This window comes from Erpetoichthys calabaricus, chromosome 1, assembly GCF_900747795.2.
Source record: "Erpetoichthys calabaricus chromosome 1, fErpCal1.3, whole genome shotgun sequence".
Lineage (NCBI taxonomy): Eukaryota > Metazoa > Chordata > Cladistia > Polypteriformes > Polypteridae > Erpetoichthys > Erpetoichthys calabaricus.
The window spans coordinates 82,506,366-82,528,119 of record NC_041394.2 but is presented as its reverse complement, the minus strand read 5'-3'; the positions used below and the strand labels follow the sequence as shown (position 1 = coordinate 82,528,119).

Below are 21,754 nucleotides of genomic sequence, written 5' to 3'. Positions count from 1 at the left end.
ATTCTATAATGTTTTGAACAGATCCTAAGAGTGAGAATTTGATTTTTTCCCCCCCAATTTCAAATTGTATACAGGTGCTGGTCATAAAATTAGAATATCATGACAAAGTTGATTTATTCAGTAATTTCATTCAAAAAGTGAAACTTGTACATTAGATTCATTCATTACACACAGACTGATGTATTTCAAATGTTTATTTCTTTTAATGTTGATGATTATAACTGACAACTAATGAAAGTCCCAAATTCAGTATCTCAGAAAATTAGAATATCAATTAAGACTAATGCAAAAAAAGGATTTTTAGAAATGTTGGCCAACTGAAAGGTATGAACATGAAAAGTATGAGCATGTACAGCACTCAATATTTAGTTGGGGCTCCTTTGGCCTGGATTACTGCAGCAGTGCGGCGTGGCATGGAGTCGATCAGTCTGTGGCACTGCTCAGGTGTTATGAGAGCCCATGTTGCTCTGATAGTGGCCTTCAGCTCTTCTGAATTGTTGGGTCTGGCGTATTGCATCTTCCTCTTCACAATGTCTATGGGGTTAAGGTCAGGCGAGTTTGCTGGCCAATCAAGAACAGGGATACCATGGTCCTTAAACCAGGTACTGGTAGCTTTGGCACTGTGTGCAGGTGCCAGGTCCTGTTGGAAAATGAAATCTGCATCTCTATAAAGTTCGTCAGCATCAGGAAGCATGAAGTGCTCTAAAACTTCCTGGTAGACGGCTGTGTTGACCTTGGACCTCAGAAAACACAATGGACCAACACCAGAAGATGACATGGCACCCCAAACCATCACTGACTGTGGAAACTTTACACTGGACCTCATGCAACGTGGATTCTGTGCCTCTCTTCTCTTCCTCCAGACTCTGGGACCTTAATTTCCAAAGGAAATGCAAAATTTACTTTCATAAGAGAACATAACTTTGGACCACTCAGCAGGCGAGATGCTTCTGACGCTGTCTCTTGTTCAAGAGTGGCTTGACACAAGGAATGCGACAGCTGAAACCCATGTCTTGCATACGTCTGTGTGTGGTGGTTTTTGAAGCACTGACTCCAGCTGCAGTCCACTCTTTGTGAATCTCCCCCACATTTTTGAATGGGTTTTGTTTCACAATCCTCTCCAGGGTGCAGTTATCCCTGTTGCTTGTACACTTTTTTCTACCACATCTTGTCCTTCCCTTCGCCTCTCTATTAATGTGCTTGGACACAGAGCTCTGTGAACAGCCAGCCTCTTTAGCAATGACCTTTTGTGTCTTGCCCTCCTTGTGCAAGGTGTCAATGGTCGTCTTTTGGACAACGGTCAAGTCAGCAGTCTTCCCCATGATTGTGTAGCCTACAGAACGAGACTGAGAGACCATTTAAAGGCTTTTGCAGGTGTTTTGAGTTAATTAGCTGATTAGAGTGTGGCACCAGGTGTCTTCAATATTGAACCTTTTCACAATATTCTAATTTTCTGAGATACTGAATTTGGGACTTTCATTAGTTGTCAGTTATAATCATCAACATTAAAAGAAATAAACATTTGAAATACATCACTCTGTGTGTAATGAATGAATCTAATATACAAGTTTCACTTTTTGAATGAAATTACTGAAATAAATCAACTTTGTCATGATATTCTAATGTTATGACCAGCACCTGTATAACATTAGTTACCCACTGACTTAAAAGAGGTGGGCTAGGATTCTTCAAGATGAGCAAGATAAGCCTACATGCAAATAGTGAAATAAAGGCAAACAGTTTGTTTGTCTTTCTCTACTTTAAGATCATCTGGGAGTACACTATTAATGGATTTGGTGTCACAATCTCTCCTAGGCTATCTAATAGAGATTCAAAGATTTTTGTCCAAAATGTTAATTTGGTGCATGCTCAAAACCTGTGAGTTTCCAAAAACTGGGTTTCCATGGTGATTTTCCCAAAATTCACTGGCACATGCTAGTGATGTCATCATTAGTGACAACATATAAAGGTTAACCAGGGTAGTATCATGTTATCCAAGTTTACAAACAGAACTCTGTACTTAACAGTTTTCTAAACTTACATTTGTTTTTTTCTGGTTACCAAATCCTTGCTTTAATCTTTGACTTCGATTTCTCTTTAGTGTTTTCACTTTACCATCACTTTTTTGTAACTTTCGATTCTAACCTTGGCTTGTTAATTGACCTACACATCCTCTGTCATTTCCATCTCTTTTACAGTCTCTTCCTTAAGTCATTATAGATAAGGGAGGCAATGAGAGAGAGAGAGAGAGGCATTATATAATACATAAATAGTGAGCACCTTCTGTTTATATAGTAATTCATAGAGAAAGTATTTAAGTATTAAGCATTCTACAACACAGGTTTGTTCTAAACAAATAAAATCAATCCCCAAACCTTTGCGATCCGACGTGATGCAGTGACCAGTGATTTATGTGTGATACTTCTGCAGTTTCACTCTCAGCATCTCATCTACTGTATATAGCAGTTTGAAGCCATGCAGTAAAGTTGTTGCTCTCTTTACCTTCATTATTATTTTACTCACTTTATTCTTCTGCTGTAACTAAATCAAAAAGAACAGCATAAATGTATAAAACTTGGCAGATATAATGTGTCAAAGGCATTATTAATGTTCCTGTATCTTTACTCAATTACTCTTTCCTCGCTGCAGGTCTAATGTATTTCCACTGCTTGTTCATGTATGGAGCCATATTTATTTCAAAACCTTCACTATTGGCATGTTGTTTTTTTCCCCCAAGCCGATTCCTCAGTTAAAAAATATAAAAGCTGCTGTACAGTATTATGTGGATATGGCAGGAGATTTTAACTATACATCCATCAACTTTACTCCCCTTTGTAAATTCATCTCTCCACCTTTATACTATTTGAGTACATCACTATAATGTGTCAAGTGTGTGCGCACATAAGCATTTTCATTGTTACTATGTTTTTTCTGTCAATAATTTTATTAATACCATTCTTGTATTGTGATTTTGTATGTTTTCTTATGGGTGTGGCCATGTTATTTTCACTACGCCTTTTGTTGCTAAACATGTGATCCACCGGCACATTCCACCACTCATGTGGATGCATTTTAAAATAACCATGCATATTCTTGTTTGGATTCTTTTCAAACAAAATTTGCATTAGAATATTTTGGGAAAGGATGTTAGACAAGAGCTTAAAAAAGCTTTGCTTTGTAAATTTCAACTAAGAATTTTTGAATCTTGCTTTAAATTCTGTCAATCAGTAAAATGCATCTTTTCTTTTTCATGCATTTTATGCATCTTTTCTTGCATTTTTCTTGTATTTTCTCATTCCTGTCTGGCCACTAACTACTCACAAAAGACTGTCATTTTCAGGTTTTTAAGTCCGTTGTCTTCATGGCTTGAGGTTCGCCTTACAGTACATCATTTCATCGATCATCAATGTTTCTGTCCATTATATTTTAATAATAGCGCAGAACAATCTGGGAGCTTAGAATGTGTGATGCATATTGAGAGAAGGATTTCATGGTATTCTGCTAGGAAAGGGTGAGGGCTGAGATGAACAGCTCATTCTGGGAGCAAATTTTAAACTGCATGTTAATTTAAGATACAGAGTCACTGGATAGCAACTTGATTTTGTTCACATATCAGTATGTATGTATGTATGTATGAATGTATGAATGTAAAGGGCATGATCTAGTGTTGGGTACATTACAGCACTACCACTGACTGACAGGTTCAAGAAAGTTGTCAGTGGGCTCAAAATGAGTAAAAACAAAGTAAAAACATAAATTTCCTTCACTTAATTATCTTAATACATAATTCGCCTGCCTCCTCACTCACTCACTCACATCCGTCCGAAGCAGAAAGTGCAGTCGCCTTCTGCGCATGTCCAAAGCCGAATGCGCAGTTGTCTTCTGCGCAGCTGCCCGAAAAACCTTACGAGACCGACATCCAACCCCAACATCGCGGCAGGCGGTGGATTTACGGCGGCAAAAATTCAAAGAGAAAGGCGACTTCGATTAAAGCTCTAGAGGCCTGAAAGACGATTTCGACTACAGCTCGAGGCCTAATTACGCATTCTGATTCAATTACGCATTCATTCAATACACCTGTATCAGGTTTGTGGTGCTTATACTTATTGCTATTCCATATTGTACTGGAACATTCATCATTCAATATTATACTATAGGCCTGGAAAATTCATCAACTAACAGTACAAGCCTGTACAGTAATGAGTAAAGCGGACTACAATCATTATAAAACAACTTCTTCGTTACTTATCATTTGTTCTTCATACACTGCTGACACAAACTCGTGCCCGTTTCATCTTACATTGTCGAAATGGGCTCTTTATCTAGTTAGTATGTAAGAGTCGATCATTAAAACACCAGCTACTTCTCCGCCTCGATTAAAGTCAATGGAGAAAGCACCAGTCGTACTGTACTTGTTATTACACTTTGCTATGTCTCATTGTCGAAGATGGGTACCTTCTAACAAACCCCGAGCCTTTTGGCATTGAAGAATGAAAAGGCAACAGGACCTAAAACAGGAAGCAATCATTTTACAAGTTAATTTAGCTTTTAAAAGATTCAGTCTTTCAGTAGAAAACGAAGATTCATTTATTTATTCCCCAGCTCTCCTAATAGTTCCATTAAAGTGTACCACAATTGGTTCAATACCTAAACCTAACTAATTGCCCCTAAATCTAGGGAAGAGCAGCACAAACATAACCTACCCATACATGGGCACAGTTTATAAATGCTTCAATGTTAATCAGTCATCCGAGATGTTGAAAAATCTCCTTACAGTGTGTGTGGAGGGCAGCTATGAAAGCTGCATTGCTTTTATGTATTCTGAACAGCAAAACATAATGCAGGTGCCGACTGTACCATATAATTCTGGGGTCTCCACCTCAGACAGCACACATCCTGTTTTTTTTTTTTTTTTTTTTTTATTAAATATGCTGACTTCCAGAATGCTAAAAATAAAAGAAAAAGAACACATTACAAATCCATTGTTTATTAAAAAACACACCTAAACACACAAATAGTGATATCTGAATAAACACTTTACATCAGAGTTGATCAATACAGTTTAAGCCCAAGTTTTCTGATCAAGCACAGCACTTTACAAAAGAGATACCATTCTATATTACAAGCTTCTGTGGCATGGTGATATATATATATACACAATATAATTTTAAATACAATATTTAACAAATAAAAGTTCAAGTAAGTATAAAGAAATACAATAAGATCTAAATGAAAAAATGTGCAAAATTTTATATGCATTATTAACATAAGCTCTTTCATTCTGAATTATCCACCAAATCCAAATTCCTCTTCCATCCCAATGCAAGGCAAAAGCTTTCTAACATTTAGGCTAACAGCAGTGGAGTTTTGCAACCATGTCCAACAACATCCCGGCACATGTACAGTACACTGAATCAAAAATTGCTTTTTTTTTTATACCCTCTCCATTAAAGGAAGGGAAAATAAGACCAGTGACCAGCTCTGTACAGCACAGCAACACATTCCAAGTAAAGAGGCCTGACCTGGCCATTGTGTTGTGATAAAAGGCAACTTGCATCCCTGGTGCTAAAATTGGTACACGTAACAGACAATAGCAACAGTGTGTTGTACTCAACATCCGTAATGGTTTCATTAGTAGCACTGCTACAGTTAAAAGTAGTCACAATTTAACAGCCATCCGGTCCAACCAGAAATTAAGATGTTCAATAAGAAGTTATGAAAATGAAAATCTATATACAAATACTTTTCATGCTAAGTAATTACACCAGTGCCTCTGACACATTTAACAAGTCTGCACAAAAACGATTTGTTGTAATTCAGTTGCTCTCTCCACATGTACAGGAAGAAAGACTCACTTCTGCATGTGGCAATGTCTATGAATCATGCAATCACTTATTATACTGAATGTATGATCATTACTGACTTACAACTATGGTAGCAGGAGGCTTTCCAAAAACGTTACTTTGATCAAACAGATGACTACAATATAGAATTTACTCTCCCTTAAGGAAGAATTCACTCCTTCCAAAAAAGACATCAGCATTATATATTGTGCAGGCTGTTTAGTCACTTGTTATGGTCAGTTATTTTAACCCTGAACTTTTTTACCTTCTGTACACTCACTCTTGAGGCCCTACTGAATACATTTAGTGTACAATTCTACATTTTTTTTTAACATCCAAAGAAATTTTTTTAGTGACCAACCTTCAAAAAAGAAATATCTTACAATCTACTCTTCCTATTGGCAAAAAGTGAAGAATGCAGAATCTGTTAAATTCACAGTCCATCTGAATACTTCAACTGATGAGAAATGTCCATTTTTCATATAACATGACGATTATTTTATGCTTTTGGCAGGATTTCAAGGAAAGGAAATCTTACATGTGGAGGCATATCTCAAACATTGAATGGCACTTTGAAAGCATACAAAGAAAAAAGTGCACAAAAATTAAGCACCAAATTTGCAGTTACAATTTTATGTTTTGATCAAAAATGTTAGAACTTATTGTTTATCTACACAATAAAAAAAGCTGTATGTTTGCTCTTTTGACTTGTGAGGTAAGGCTGCCAAACATGACAGAGGCAGTGCATTTTTACACACATACACAAACAATACGTATCCACTCCAGCTTCAGATACAATATAAAGGATTCAAAATGATCCAGAGGCCCGTGTTCAGTTGGACCACAGCTGGGAAAAATACTGTTGGAACCAGCACGAAATGCTCTGGTTAGATGCAATTTGACGAGTCTCACCAGAACTGTACAGAAACAGTGATAAAAATTAAAACTTAACAGTTACCTTTATATACATTAAAAATGAACAGAAAGTACACAATTAAAAAAAAAAAAAAAAAAGATTGTACAAATAAAAACAAACTACAAAAAAAAAAAAAACACATTCATAATGCCAAGGCTTTGGTACAGATTCTCCAGTGAAAGAACACAACAAGTGATTTCAACTATTAAAGGTGATTGTCAACTATTAAAATTCAAGCAGAAGTAAATATAAATAGCACTATCTATTCAAACAAAGAATGTGTTTAGATTAAAATTTGTGCGAATTCAACATCACATTAAGTATTCTTTTCAAATGACCTTACTGTCCAACTAAATACACTGAGAATGGCACACTTTTACATCACTCTACAATTACAGGTCATATTTTGTGCTACAGCCAGTAAGCAGAGTTTATACTCACCTTAAGAGTTGATTAAATGAACCCCCTAAACAGATGGACTGTATCATTATGATACCTAAATTCAATTTTTTGTAAACCTGCAATGCTACCTGTTATGGAGAAATCATGTGGTAGACGTTAAATACCCATTCTTGAAAACTATAAAGCAATACTAAAGAAAGTTTCAACCTCAGATTCTTTTCCAAAATGAAAGAAATATCTACTAAGTGGCAGGGCTGGGGATGTCTTGTGACAGACTTGCTGCAGACATCACACTTTGAGGTCCCGATTTATGCTGAAATTTGACTAGTGTCAGATAAAACTGAGAATGGGAGGTTTGAAACAGAAGAGGCACAACTCAAACTTTCATGACAAAAGAGAATAAACTGGTTATATTTCATTAATGCTCAATTAAAAAACTGTAATATCTGTACATGGCTTCTTAGTGAAATCTTTGTCTTACGATTGGTGTTTGGTTGACCAAGTAAAGAATTTGTGCTTCAAACATTTAATGGGTAAGACAACTGGCACTCAGTCTACAACAACAATGTAACACAATACAAAAGTGCTTATGTTGAAAACATGCTAGCTTAGTTTTGTCAGTGACATTAAAGTGGGCAGAACTGCTTTTTTAGTCATATACATTACATTATTATAATGAATTGAGTTTACTTTTTGAAGCATCTACAAATACATTTAGCATATGCTAAGTAAAATATATTTATTTTTGTGGATTTATTTGGCAGTGCTGGGATCAGAGGGATAGCTGGTGCTTTAATCAAGATGGTAAGCAGTCCACATAATTGTGCAGTGAAACTAATATAAAATCCTGCCTGAAAAATGCATGGCCACTCCTATTTAAAAGACATCTTGTTTACAGGATCAACAAACCAACTACAAAACGCTTATATTTCAGGCCACTATTGCTATTAAGTATGCATATTTTTGCAATTTTCCAGAGCAGGGTAGTTAATAAAAAACCTAAGGCAGATCACTCTGAGGATAATAATGACGTCATGATGTTCTGTAAGTCATACCAAAAATAAAGACATAAAGATTTTGGTTAAATGACTGACAGGCAACTTATTTAAAAAGCACCAATCCTCGCTGCAAGTCTTGTCCAAGGGACATAACCACACAGGAAGCACGACAGATGTTTCAACCTTAGAGGTCTGCTTGTCCTGTGAGACTTTCAAAAATGTATGAGGCTGGTGTGTTAGGCACTACAAACATATTTATGATTCAACACAATTGTTGCTATGAATTTATGGTTGTTTATCAGACATTGGGAGTTACATGCTTTAAGCAGGGAGACCCAGATCAACTGCTTAACTACAATTTGAATGAATGCCATTTTAGGTCTAAGGTGCTAAAAACAACATGTATTAAATTAACCTAAAAAAAAAAATCCTACCTTTTTAGATCGCTGGCACACATGGGGCATAAACAAACTCTAAATACATAATGATGTATAATATTTTCTACAAAATAAAACTAAGATTCAAGTGTCCATGTTGAATGTTTGCAAGCATTCATTATTGTTTCAGTAAACAAACTTGAAAAGGATGCTCCTTAAAAGCCATGACGACCAACCTTCCTTAGGCATCTTTTGTGGCAGGAAGTCATTTGTATGCTGTTACGTAATACGTTAAGTTTTGCTGAAGAGAAGCAGAATAGAGGGCCCAAATACAAGCAAAGTGACTGACAATTTCACATCAGACAACGAACAAATAACTCCAGCTGGGACTGAAGAAGCAGCTCAATGAGTAAATAGAGAATGGTCAGCTCATTTGCTAAAAGAGTTTTTGAAGAACACATTAAGAGGTTCATTGCTCAGAACTGTCAAAGGAAAGAGAAACAAGTCAATCCTAGGAGAGGGGTTTGTTATATCCAAAAAGTCCCACTGGGAAATATTTCACATGTGTGGGCCACTGTGCTGCTAACTGGAAAAACTTGACATCATTCCACTCCACACCATCTATAGACACTGAAAGAAAAAAACAAAAACAAAAATCAGAGCAGATAGTCACAAACCACAGGAAAACTCAGCAGAATTTAGGAATTATTGTGATTCTGATTGAGTTTATAATTCTTTTAGTTAAAGGCAACATTATAAAAATCTACAATCACTAAAATCTCTATGCCCTATCAGTATTCAGGGAGTGGATATAGAGGTGGTATACTGCTGCAAGTTTTTTGAGGTCCTGATTAATAACAACACAGAGGAACTATATAAAAATATAAGAAAGGGTAGGGCTGACTTCTTTTTCTTAGGAGACTGAGTTACTTTAATTGTGGGTAATGCCATCCTTTACGTATTCTACAACTTTGTGATATTTCTGCAAGATTTTCTGTTCTGTGGTGTGCTGGGCTGGTAGCATCACTTCAAGATGCTGAATCAACAGGCTAATTAAAAGAGGAAGCTCAGTTATGGGATGCACTCTGGACACCCTAGAGGAAGTAGCAAAGGAGAGAATTAAAACAAAACTGAGTGCCATTGTGAACAATGCTACACATCCTCTCTCTGACACACTAAAAACTGAGGACTTTTAGCCAATGAATCATTCAGCAGAAGTGTGACAGGAAATTCTACTGGGGCTCCTTTATATCAACAGCAATATGCCTGTATAATGTCTCACTGTGACTATGACTGGTCCTTTTATCTTTTTTTTTTTTGTTCTTTATTTCGCCTTTTACAATTTCTTGTATTAGGAATTTGTTAGTTTTCAGAGCGCAGGGTCAGCTATTGTACAGCGAGCGCCCCAGGAGCAACTATAGGTTAAGGGTCTTGCTCAAGGGCCCAGCAGAGTAGGATCTTTGGGCAGTGACGGGAATTCAAACCGGCAACCTTCTAGATACGAGCACAGATCCTTAGCCTCAGAGCCACCACTCCACCCTGGAACTTTAGCCAAGTCAGAAGTTTTTTTTTTTTTGTATTTTTATTGGGCCAGCAGAGTAGGATCTCTTTTGGCAGTGACGGGGATTCGAACTGGCAACCTTCTGGACACCAGCACAGATCCTTAGCCTCAAAGCCACCACTCCACCCCGGAACTTTAGCCAAGTCAGAAATTTTTTTTGTATTTTTATTGTTTATTATTATTATTAAACCTTTTTTATACTTTCATACCAGTTTCTCTTTACTTTGCATGTTTTATTTGTAAAAATAAACTCCACTACTAAGATTAAGCCTAGTAACATTATTCTGAGTGTTCAGAAGTGCCAGGAGGATGTTCTGCTACTACGCTGATCAAATTAAACCTTTGTGACTTTTTCCATTCTTTCATGATCCATATAATGCATTCATACTTATCAACTAAAAGCCATAAAATACACATTTTTGTTTCTGGCTTTAAATATTTTGTTTAAAATACATAGGTTTATCAGACAATGATGGGACATTTCGTCCGATTTGCGCAATGACACTAAAAGCAATATGGCTAAAGATCTATTATGTTTTTACCAAAAATCTGATAAAGGCAAAAATCAAGTATACTCAAATTGTTAACGACTACATGACACAATTCTGTCAATTATTTAATAAAAAAAAAGATCATTGTATCTGCATTTCCAAATTATGAGACTTGGTGAAATACCTTTCAAAATGGTCTGTTGTTGTTTGGCTGAACAGATAAGGCGTGTGATACCCTCAATTATTTGACTCTTTGAATCTACATCCTTCTCTTTTGGTTTCTTTCCCAAGAAGATAGTGGACACTGAAATAAAAGATCACAATTTAAATGTCAATTAATAAACTCACTACATTATATTTCTTATAGATATTTCTAAATATCAACATAACATTAAAAGTTACAGATAAAAAAATAGTAACATTTTAAAGTTTAGGTACTGCAAAAATACATCTATTACTCATTTACTTTTATACAACCAGACTTTAACAAAGGCTTATGACACTTATAAGTAGGAAGTGTGCAGTGTAGCATGTTGACTAAATATGTAATTTGAGACATTTGCCTCAGTTAAGCCACCTTGGACCACTCCACAGTGACGTTTTTTTTAGTAGGTCACATCAACACTTTATAACACTTACAAAACATCAATAAAGACCCAAAACGTGTATGTTAAGGTCTTGTTACATAGTAGTAAATGAGTCATAGATGCATTTTTGCAGTACCTAAAGTGTTACCAAAAATATTGTATTTTTATTTTTAAAAAGTGTGTTGAAATGGAACAATGCTATTATGTACAATGCAATATATTATTGTTCTGTATTTTAGGTAAGAACAGAAATCATTTGAATGTTTACTTTTTAATTTGCTTATCAGTATTATATAAATGTCTTAGGCCACCCAAGAAAAGTATTTTTAAAGCTACATATAAAAGAAATAAGTATTTATTTGCTTGTGACCAACAAACATAACATAAGAATGAATGTAAATAAGAATTGATACAATAAAAAGCAAAAAGAATTTCTTGCAAATATGTTTCACACTTAGCTTCTGGGCAGAGAGTTTAGTCAAAATGAAAAATGTACTTTCAAAAATAGGAATAGAAGTTTAATTTCTCTTATCAACATTAGTGAAAGGTCAATAATATCAAGTTAAGACCACCTTAACCATACATACTTACTTATTGCCCTTGCACCCCCTCTAGTGTGTAGAGCAGGAAAAAAATTAATCCACAGCTGTGTGTCTTTGGCCATCGTCTCCAGTGCACTATAGTTCATAGCTTTCATCTCGTTCTCCACCATTCTTCTATATGTTGCACAAGGTAAACATTTGGTCACTACAGTCTGTTTTTTCTGAAGCCAGCTTGTTCTTTACGTATGCAGTTGTCAAAGGCATCTCCGATCCACTGGATGATGACCTTGGTAAGAATCTTACTAGGTTCTGAAAAGAGTGTGATGCCCACCAATTGTTGCAATCTGTCAGTGCACCTTTCTTGAGAATCTTAATTATTCCTTTTGTCCACTCTTTTGGTATCTGCTCATTCTCCCAGTGAACAGTGGCTGCAGGATTTTGCTGCCATGCCTGGCTTGGCTTTGAATAATTCAGTATTCAAGTTGTCATTTCCTGGAGCTTTGCCATTCTTGAGTAGTTCAATGGCTGCTACAAGGTCATCCTTCTCTGGTGGATCTGTGTTAATCTTCTGTTTCAATAATATCTGGTATTTCATCTGGTAGTGGTCTATTCAGGACTTCTTTAAAATGTTTGATCTATCTTGACTCTTGTTCCTTCTCTGTTGTCAATAGCTTGTCATTCTTGTTTTTCACTAATTCACTGGCCCTTGTTCGAAACGTTCCACTTATTAGTTTGGTGATTTTGTAAACCCTTCCCTGATTTAATTGTTCAGATCCTTCTTCATCCTCTTCTGCGAGTATCTATGTAGGATCTCTTGTTGCTTCTTATAAGTATAACTTTTCTGTTGGCTTCAGAGTAGTCTGCTTGGAATTTATCCTTCACTCGTACTGATTTTACATCAAACATCCTCTTCTTGATTTTATGCCTTTCTTCTATGGCTGACCATGTCTTTTGCTGTATCCATTCTTTGGTTTTCTTTCCCTTTCTGTACCCTAGGCTTGCTTCGCTACTCTATTAATAGACTGTTGAGATATTCTTCTACATAGTGTCAATTCTTTGTGTTCCTGACACTTTCTCATCAAGGTCCTGTAAAGCCTGGAATCTATTCTTCAGCTGTGTGGTAAAGGTGGATCTTATATCAATGTTTCTCAGCTTCTCTGCATCAAACTCTTTGTACAGCTATATTGAAGTTCTTCTTCTCTTCTCAGCTTGAGCTTCACCACTGTTACAATTAGATGGTGGTTGCTTCCTACATCTGTACCTCTCCTAACTTTTACATCTTGTAGACATCTATTCCATGTGCCATTAATCAACAGATGGTCGATTTGTTTCTTATCTTGTCCATTGGGAGAATACCATGTCATCTTATTGATCACGCGGTAATGAAAGAGAGCCCCTCCAATAAAAAGGTTGTTCATGGCAGAGAATTCTACAAGTCTTTCGCCATTTTCATTTATTATTTCCTATCCACGCATGCCCATGATTCTTGTTTATTGCTGCTTCCCATCTTGGCATTCAAGTTGCCCATAACAATTGTCAGATCATGAAATGGAATTTCCTCAACTTCCACATGTAGTTGTTTATAAAACAAGTCTTTCTCTTCAGTGTTATTATCAGTTGTTGGTGCATAACACTGAATTATTGTCAAATTCACTTGCTTTCCTTTCACCCTAAGTCTCATCAATCTACTGTTTACTGGATTCCATTCCATCAAACATTCCTCCAAGCCTTTCTTCAAGATTATCGTTACTCCTTCACGGTGTTAATTATCTTCTGTGCCCGAGTATAAGACTGTTTCTCCAGTGGCCGTTTTTAACTTACCTTAACCATACATAAGTAGAATTCTTACCCTTGTAGGAACACAGTGTCATTAAAACGCAGAGGTAAAACTTGAAACGCAATCTTCAGAATGTTTCACATGGATTACTAGGACTGCACTTAGTGTTGTTTCTTAATGTATATGTTATCCTCCATTAGCCAGGAGAAACAATCTGTATCATCAAGTTTCAAAATAAATGCTATAGTGTTAATATGTACTTTCTGATGGATATAAAAAAAACTGCTGACTGCATCCATATTGTAACTGCATATACTGTAAGTCAAGGACATTTTGATGCAAGATTATGTACATTATTCAGAAGAAAATACAATTAGTTTTGTACTAAAAAAAATCACCTGAAAATTTCTTTACTTGTGTTATTATTACATAATTATTTTGGCCAATGATATCAGCCCACATTCTATTTATCCATGTATTATTTTAATAACTTAAAACATTTCTTTACTTAGAATTAAGTATGATTTAAAATCCTTGGGAATATAATCCTAAAATAATATAATTTTTTAGTCCTTTGCCTGTTATTTAGACATGCCTGTGCTGATCACTAACTAGTTTAATACTTGATACGTTTTTTTTTTTTAAATAATGGCACTGCCCCATCATATCTCAACAACAAAAGCAACAATTTAAAAAGAAACCAAACAGAAAACAAGTCAAGTATTAAATCACCTCTAACCAGTGATACAACAATTTAGTCTTACCCTTCTTGTTTTTCTCTTTAGTCACAACAGTCATAGACATGGTGTTTGGAATAGATTGGCTTTCTCCAGCTGATCCTGGCAGCCGACTAACTTGAACTGATCGAAAAGTACTTTTCAGCGTGTTTTTGGAGCCTGCATCACGTCTCTCCCCCTCTTTCTTCTTTTCAGCGATAGGAGATAACCAGTAATCCACCTGCAAACCAATAGCATCAACACCATGTGGCATACTAGGACTCCTGTGGGTAAAGACAAAAAGAAAATCAGTTTGTTATTTGCTGGACATTTACAGTTTTAGCATATCACTGTACTTGTGAAAGTTTATTTTCTTATGTGGCCCTGCACCTAACTTTATGTAGGTACAAATTAAATTGACACAAAATGTTTCCCACTTTTTGTACTGTATGTCCTACATTTTACTGATGCTTTATGTAGCTTGCCATTTTAACAAAAAAATAGAAGTCCATCTGTAAAATTACTATATTGTAGATATCACTTGATGCAAAAGGAGCATGACAGGATAATCTGTCCTAGACAAAAAAAATAGAGTGGCACTAATTTTGCAGAACTTGGACACACTGTACGTTTCTATTATTTCTCATGTTTTCACATGATAAATATAAATTTTATATATATTTATATTGTGGCGGGCCACCGGCTTCTGCTTATGTTCCGGGGGAGCAGCCATGGACTCCTCAGTACCTCCCCCGGAACGCTTGGTGGCAGTCTCCCTGGTTGACGATGATGCCTCAGTTTCCCGCAGGGTTTCATGGGAGATGGAGTGCTCCCCAATCCTGTGGGGACCTGGGATGGCCACCAGGGGGCGTGGCAGAGATAAGCCCAGCTGGTCTAATCATCGGCCCCACCCAGGAGTGCAATTGGGAACAGGTGAGCGAGCACCAGGAGTACTTCCGGGAGGGCCATAAAAGGAGCCAGCAACCACCACTCAGGGCCGGAATCGGGAGGAAGAGGTTGCCTGGAAAGAGTGTTGGTGGTGCCAGAGGAATAGTGTGGTCTGTTACTAAAAGTGTTTTGGGTCTGTGTTGGGCCTGTGGGACACGGGGAAGGCGTGCCCCACGGCTGAAGAAAAATAAAAGATTTATGTTCCTTTGACACGTGCCTCTGTGTAAGTCTGTGCCGGGTCGAGCGCTATACAGCTCAATACCACTAATATATATATATATATATATATATATATATATACACACACACACACACATCTTTTTCTTTAATATTTTCTTGAGCATCTGTAAAATTTTAAATTTCTCCTTGGGGGAAAAATAAAGACTGTCTGTCTGTCTAAATGAAAATAACAGACTTGAAGTTAGTCCGTGGCTCATATTTTATATTTGACTTATTTGTTATTTACTTATTTTATATAAAATTAAAAAAATATATAAATTTAACATACCATGGCATTGGTAAAAAATATAAAATCATGCTGCCAACAGTTCTAGAGCTACATTATTTCCAAAAATGTATTCGTCTTTTATGCACAGTAGATTTAACTTTAGAATTTGTCTACTCTACAGAAAATTCCCATCACAGCTTTTCTTTGAATTGCAGTGCATCTTCTATGTGCAGAAGACTAAGGTGAAGCCTCTCCAAAAATGTTGCACGAGTATGCTTTTACATCAGTCTAGTTAAACAACTTTTCCACTGGTTATTTTTTCCTCAAATGTTTATTCATTCTGATGTACAATAATAAATATTCACAAATCCACTACACATTACTTTAAAGAAGGGGGAGATTGCACAGAGAAAACTACTGGAATTATTTTGTGTAAAGCATAATCACTGCCTGGTGTCAAGGTTTTATTTTCAGTTTTGACAGGAATGGCACTTTCACAAAAATTAGAAGTACAGCACTATTTTACAGAAACAGCAAAAAAGCTACTACATCTTTTTATCTTAATTTTTCAACTCATGTCTAAAATAATTAATTTTCACAGATCTTCAAAGTCAAGAAAATATTAATACATGAGAAAAAATTGGCAGGGGATAGTCTTTAAAATTGATTTGAGCAATGTGTCCTTTTTAAAACTAGAAAAAGGTTGAACTTTTTTTATAATTCTAACTTATAAGTTGTATATTATTATTGTTAACATCTGTATATCTATGTAAATCTTTGGGGGTGTAAAGTTTTCATTTCAGCAATATTTTCCTGCAATGATACATTAGAAAAATTCCTTAATAAACTAATGATTCATTGGTTTCATTTGTTATAGAAAACTATCAGCATTTAAAACTTGAACATCAATTCTATAGAAGTTACAAGTGCTTTTAAATCTTACCAAAATAAATCACTTCATAATAACAAGTGTGTATGAACAGTACTACAGAAATCTAAGGTTAGTTCAATTATACAATCATATAAATATGATTTATACAATCATATAAATCATTGAGAAATTGAGAATACAGTAATCCCTCCTCCATCGCGGGGGTTGCGTTCCAGAGCCACCCGCGAAATAGGAAAATCCGCGAAGTAGAAACCATATGTTTATATGGTTATTTTTAGAATGTCATGCTTGGGTCACAGATTTGCGCAGAAACACAGAAGGTTGTAGAGAGACAGGAACGTTATTCAAACACTGCAAACAAACATTTGTCTCTTTTTCAAAAGTTTAAACTGTGCTCCATGACAAGACAGAGATGACAGTTCTGTCTCACAATTAAAAGAATGCAAACATATCTTCCTTTTCAAAGGAGTGCAAAGCAAGCAGTCAAAAAAAAAATCAATACGGCTTTTTGGCTTTTAAGTATGCGAAGCACCGCCGGTACAAAGCTGTTGAAGGCGGCAGCTCACACCCCCTCTGTCAGGAGCAGGAAGACAGAGAGAGAGAGAGATAGCGAGAGACAGATAAAAAAAATCAATACGTGCCCTTTGAGCTTTTAAGTATGCGAAGCTCCGTGCAGCCTGTCCTTCAGGAAGCAGCTGCACACAGCCCCCCTGCTCACACCCCCCTACGTCAGCGCAAGAGAGAGAGAGAGAGAAAGTAAGCTGGATAGCTTCTCAGCCATCTGCCAATAGCGTCCCTTGTATGAAATCAACTGGGCAAACCAACTGAGGAAGCATGTACCAGAAATTAAAAGACCTATTGTCCGCAGAAACCCGCGAAGCAGCGAAAAATCCGCGATATATATTTAAATATGCTTACATATAAAATCCGCGATGGAGTGAAGCCGCGAAAGGCGAAGCGCGATATAGCGAGGGATCACTGTAAATTAGCTACTGTCACTTTTTTCCTTGTGAAAGTGACTGGAGGTTTAACGTCCGCATCTTTTTCCTTGAAATAGTTATATGTTTATATACTTTCCAGTGTGGTGCTAAGGTGACGACCACTGCACTCAGGTCCCAATCCAGGTGGTTCGCGTGTGGTGAATGCGGCAAAGCGCTATTAGTGCATGCTCCCAACCTCCCTCTCTCTCTCTCTCAGTAACAAAGTACACAAATAATATTACATTTTTATAAACAAAAAAATTTAAAAGGTTATTGTTAGGAATCAAACAAAATGTCAGAATATTAATGGAAACTTTATTAAAACAATCATTGATTATTAAGATTACTGTCAAAAGAGATATTATAGTTTGCATTAATTGTATACAGTTAAGCATTGAATCCTGAAGCACAAATTCTCTGTTATTAAAAAAGTGAATAGTGTGTACAATTTGTATAATGATCATAGAGTCATATCTACCATTGTCAGATCGAGAGAGAGAAAATAAACTAGAAAATATATTTTAAAATTAATGTTTTAGGGGGCATGAATGTGAATTTGCTAGATGTTCTCCTATCCAGGACTTTACCAGCTAACTGTTGCAGAAGGCAGACTTTAATAAAATAATATGCACACAAGTAAATAAACAGGTTCAAGAATACCACATAAATTATTATATACTTTTCTTGCTTAATATTCTTGTGCCTAATGCATGCAACTAAGCTGTGCACTATTTGAAATGTTTTTGCATAACTCAATGTTTTAATTTTGGAATTAGAAGATGGAAAAAAATTCTCACCCAAGAACTGTCAGACCTCCACTTAACGAAGGTGATGATGGGGGGGTTGCTGCAACATCTTTGACGAGTCCAACAGCGCCTCCTTGAGAGGGAGGTGATGTGGATGGCACAGTCAGGTTGGTGGCCACACACTCATCAATGTCTCCTCCTGTGAATCCAGGGGATGGGAATTAAGGGACTCATTTCTTTCAACATAAATGACATATCATGCTGTGCCAAAATGCATTTTGCAGCACACAAAATTGATATCTATATATAAACTAGTAAAAATAAATACATTCACATTCTACATCCACAGTTTTAGATTCAAAATAAAATTAGAACGTGGCTTCCCACTGTCATGAATGAAAAAGTGGTTCTTTACTACAGAACTGTCTTTCCTAGAACCAAATAGTGCTTCTTTGATAAATTATTAAAGAGTGTAAAATAAAATATCAAATCTCTCAGTACAATATTGGATACTACTAACCTAGCAGACTACTGGTGTACTATCAGATTTATTCACATGTCCTCTGACAAAAGGGGAAACTGAAACACTTTAATACAAAATACACATGTGAAAAACATCCTGAAGAAATATGTTTAAATACAGGTAAAATTCTGTTACAACGAACTTCCAGGGACCTAAAAAATATTTCATTGTAATGAAAATTTCATTGTAATGAGATTCTGTATTTGTCACTATAGTGCTTTAACTTGCGTCCAGGTGTCTGCAATCATTTCAATAACTTCCTTCACGTTAATTTTAATCCCCTCCTGTCTGACAAGAATTTTTCTCAGCATTTCCGTGTGACAATACACTTTCAAGGTGCGAATGATGCCCAAATCCAGTGGCTGAAGCACTGCCGTGCAATTGGGTGGGAGGAATTCAACACGAACATTATCTAAATGTGGAAGCATGTTGTGGGCAGCACAGTTATCAATCAGAAGCCGAATCATCCTTTTCTTCTTCTTCATATTGTGAGGTTTCTGAACTTATTTGGGATCACCCCCACTCCACACCCAACAGGAATGTCACGCTGAAGTGTGTCCCGAAGTGCAATTTCTGCGTCTGTGGAAGATTGTTTGTCTGTTGCCGGGGCAGGGCAACAGCAGGCTCACAGCGGTGCAGTGAGGCGCCACAGAAGCAAATCCTAAAAGATCGGGGTCACGCTATAAGTCCCTGTCTTACACCCCAAAACACGAGGCTGAGTCTTGGTACTTTAGCAAAACCAGCTTTATTCAGCTTGAAACAGGAACAGTAGGGTTATTTATTGTAGCGGGGTCTGCCACTGCTCCTATAAACAGACACAGCAGTCAGGCAGGGTTGTGGCTAGGTTAGTGGCCAAGCAATCCTGTTACCTGCATTTACATTGTTGCTTGCATTACCCATCGAGATCTTTTCTGTTTACTTTGGCGGAGAGACGCAGCATAGCTGTGAGCCTGCTTTTGCCCCGGCAACAGATAAACAGTCTTCCACAGACGCAGTGATCACACTTCAGGATGCTCTTCGGTGTGTTGTCCAACTGGGGGAGGTCCCAAGAGAGTTTAGAAACCTCACATTTTCTTGAATAAGTGCCGCATTAATAGGAAAGTTTCTTGAACAAGCATCACCGAACCACATAAAAACGGCTTTTTCGACGTCTTCAAATGCAGCAGTTCGCATCCCGAAATTTTTCTTCTTTTTTTGCTCAGTCTTTCAAGAAAGTTGACAGTGTTGATGGCGAAATTCCGAATTCACTGGCAACGTTTTTCTTTTTGTCGCAATCGAGAGCTGCAAAAATGTAAAGTTTTTTTTTTTCTAATATGAACTGTTTTTGTTTTTTCGTGTCTGCTGTTTCTATAGGAGGATGACAATGAGTTAAATTCCAATGGGTGTTTTTCAAATGTTGACGAGCGATAAGCAAAAGGTATCACTGAAAACAAAAACCAAAAAAAAACAGTACGAGCAAAGTTTGAAGAAAGAAATTTTTTTACAATGTTTCTGTTTGGGGATCGTTGTGCACAACTGAGCTGCGACCACAGAAGTAACTGCACTGTGGATGATTCATTCAGACATTTTAATGTCTTTTGGGCACTTCGTTGTAATGAAAGCATCTGCTGAATGTACTTCGTAGTAACAAGATTTCTATAGACTTGTGTCATATGGGGAAAAAAACTTCATTGTAATGAAAATTCCGGTGTAAAGATATTTGTTGTAATGGAATTTTTCCTGTACATAGAAAGTTGTAAGACTGAAACCTAAACTGAAACCAGTAAAACTGTTAAACTTGGCTGAAATTGTTGTCGTTAAAATTCACTATGCTATATTACCTAAAATCAATTCATGTATTGAAATGTACTTTCTGTGATAACATTTACTCTTTTTTTGTTGAACATCACTGTGCCGTGTTTTCTGAAAAGCTTCTTTGGCCTTGTTTGAAACTACTCTGACTAGTATATGCATTGTTAATATATTCTGAAACTCACCAAGAAAACTGTTGTTTGTCTAAATAGAAGTTGACCATGCATACAGTGAGCTCTGGAGTTAATGAAAAAGCACAGATAATAAGCTATATTTTAAGCAAAGACAACAGTAGAGCTACGGGTAGGTATTGTAATTAAACACAAGTAGAGGTTTCTGAATGAGCAATACAATTTTATTTTCTCAGAAACACAAATGTCTAAAAATAAAATGGACCACTGGCCCAAGAAAAATCAAATTATTTTAGATTTTAATTTAAAACAACTAAACAATAATTATTTCATATTTTATGTCTAGGAAAATATTTAAAAAAGACATGTGAAAGCATTTTGTCACCTGTTATAAAAAAGAATTGAATCAAAGTGGAAAAAGATTGTTGATCTTTAAAAATAAAAAAAAAAGTAGTACAAAAGTATTTAAAAAATGCACTAACATACATACACCTAGTATTACAGTAACAACATGTTTAAAAACTATACAAAGGGGTTAAATTAACAAACAGAGGAAGATGGTTATGGGAGAAATGTAATTCAATTGTCACAGCTGGAGAATTTCTGTGTTTTGATTGCAACTTGGAATCCCCATGTTTCCAAATCAACAGAGATAAATCTACTATTGAATTTGATACGGTCTGTAAAAAGACAGCCTTTACAAAATGAAGCTGGTGTATTATCCAGTATTCTTGGGCATAAAATACATCTTATTATCTATCCTGCTCAATTTATGAAGTTTTGTTTGCCCAGTTTTTTGAGAGGGGACAGTTATAAAAATAATATAGCACAAGTGCCATTCATATTTTATGGTATATATACACACACGCACACATACACACAAGTCTGTCCTGAAAATTATGAAACAAAAATTAAAAAGAATTCTGTAGAAAAGACGTATTATACAGTATGTCAATCCATCTATTCCTGTAAGTATTCTTGAATATTGCCTTCTATGAAGTTAGTATATTAAAAACAACCACAAAGCCATAACCAATAAATTTTATTTACCTCCTTAGCTTTAGACCTAAGCATTACTTGGGCTG

At 36.2% G+C, this 21,754-nt stretch overlaps 1 protein-coding gene across 2 annotated transcripts in view; it reads right to left on the bottom strand.

The window, feature by feature from the left end:
- Positions 1–4,971: 4,971 nt before the first annotated feature.
- LOC114652606 (phosphofurin acidic cluster sorting protein 1-like) overlaps positions 4,972–21,754 on the bottom strand; it is a 142,511-nt gene continuing 125,728 nt past the window's right edge. For both annotated transcript variants that reach the window (XM_028802970.2, XM_028802975.2), the window contains exons 21-24: positions 18,276–18,423; positions 14,259–14,494; positions 10,773–10,892; positions 4,972–9,166 (exon numbers count right to left, since the gene is read on the bottom strand). In XM_028802970.2, the coding sequence (XP_028658803.1) occupies positions 9,048–9,166; positions 10,773–10,892; positions 14,259–14,494; positions 18,276–18,423 (623 nt within the window). In that variant the 3' untranslated portion in view covers positions 4,972–9,047. The remainder of the gene's footprint in view (positions 9,167–10,772; positions 10,893–14,258; positions 14,495–18,275; positions 18,424–21,754) is intronic.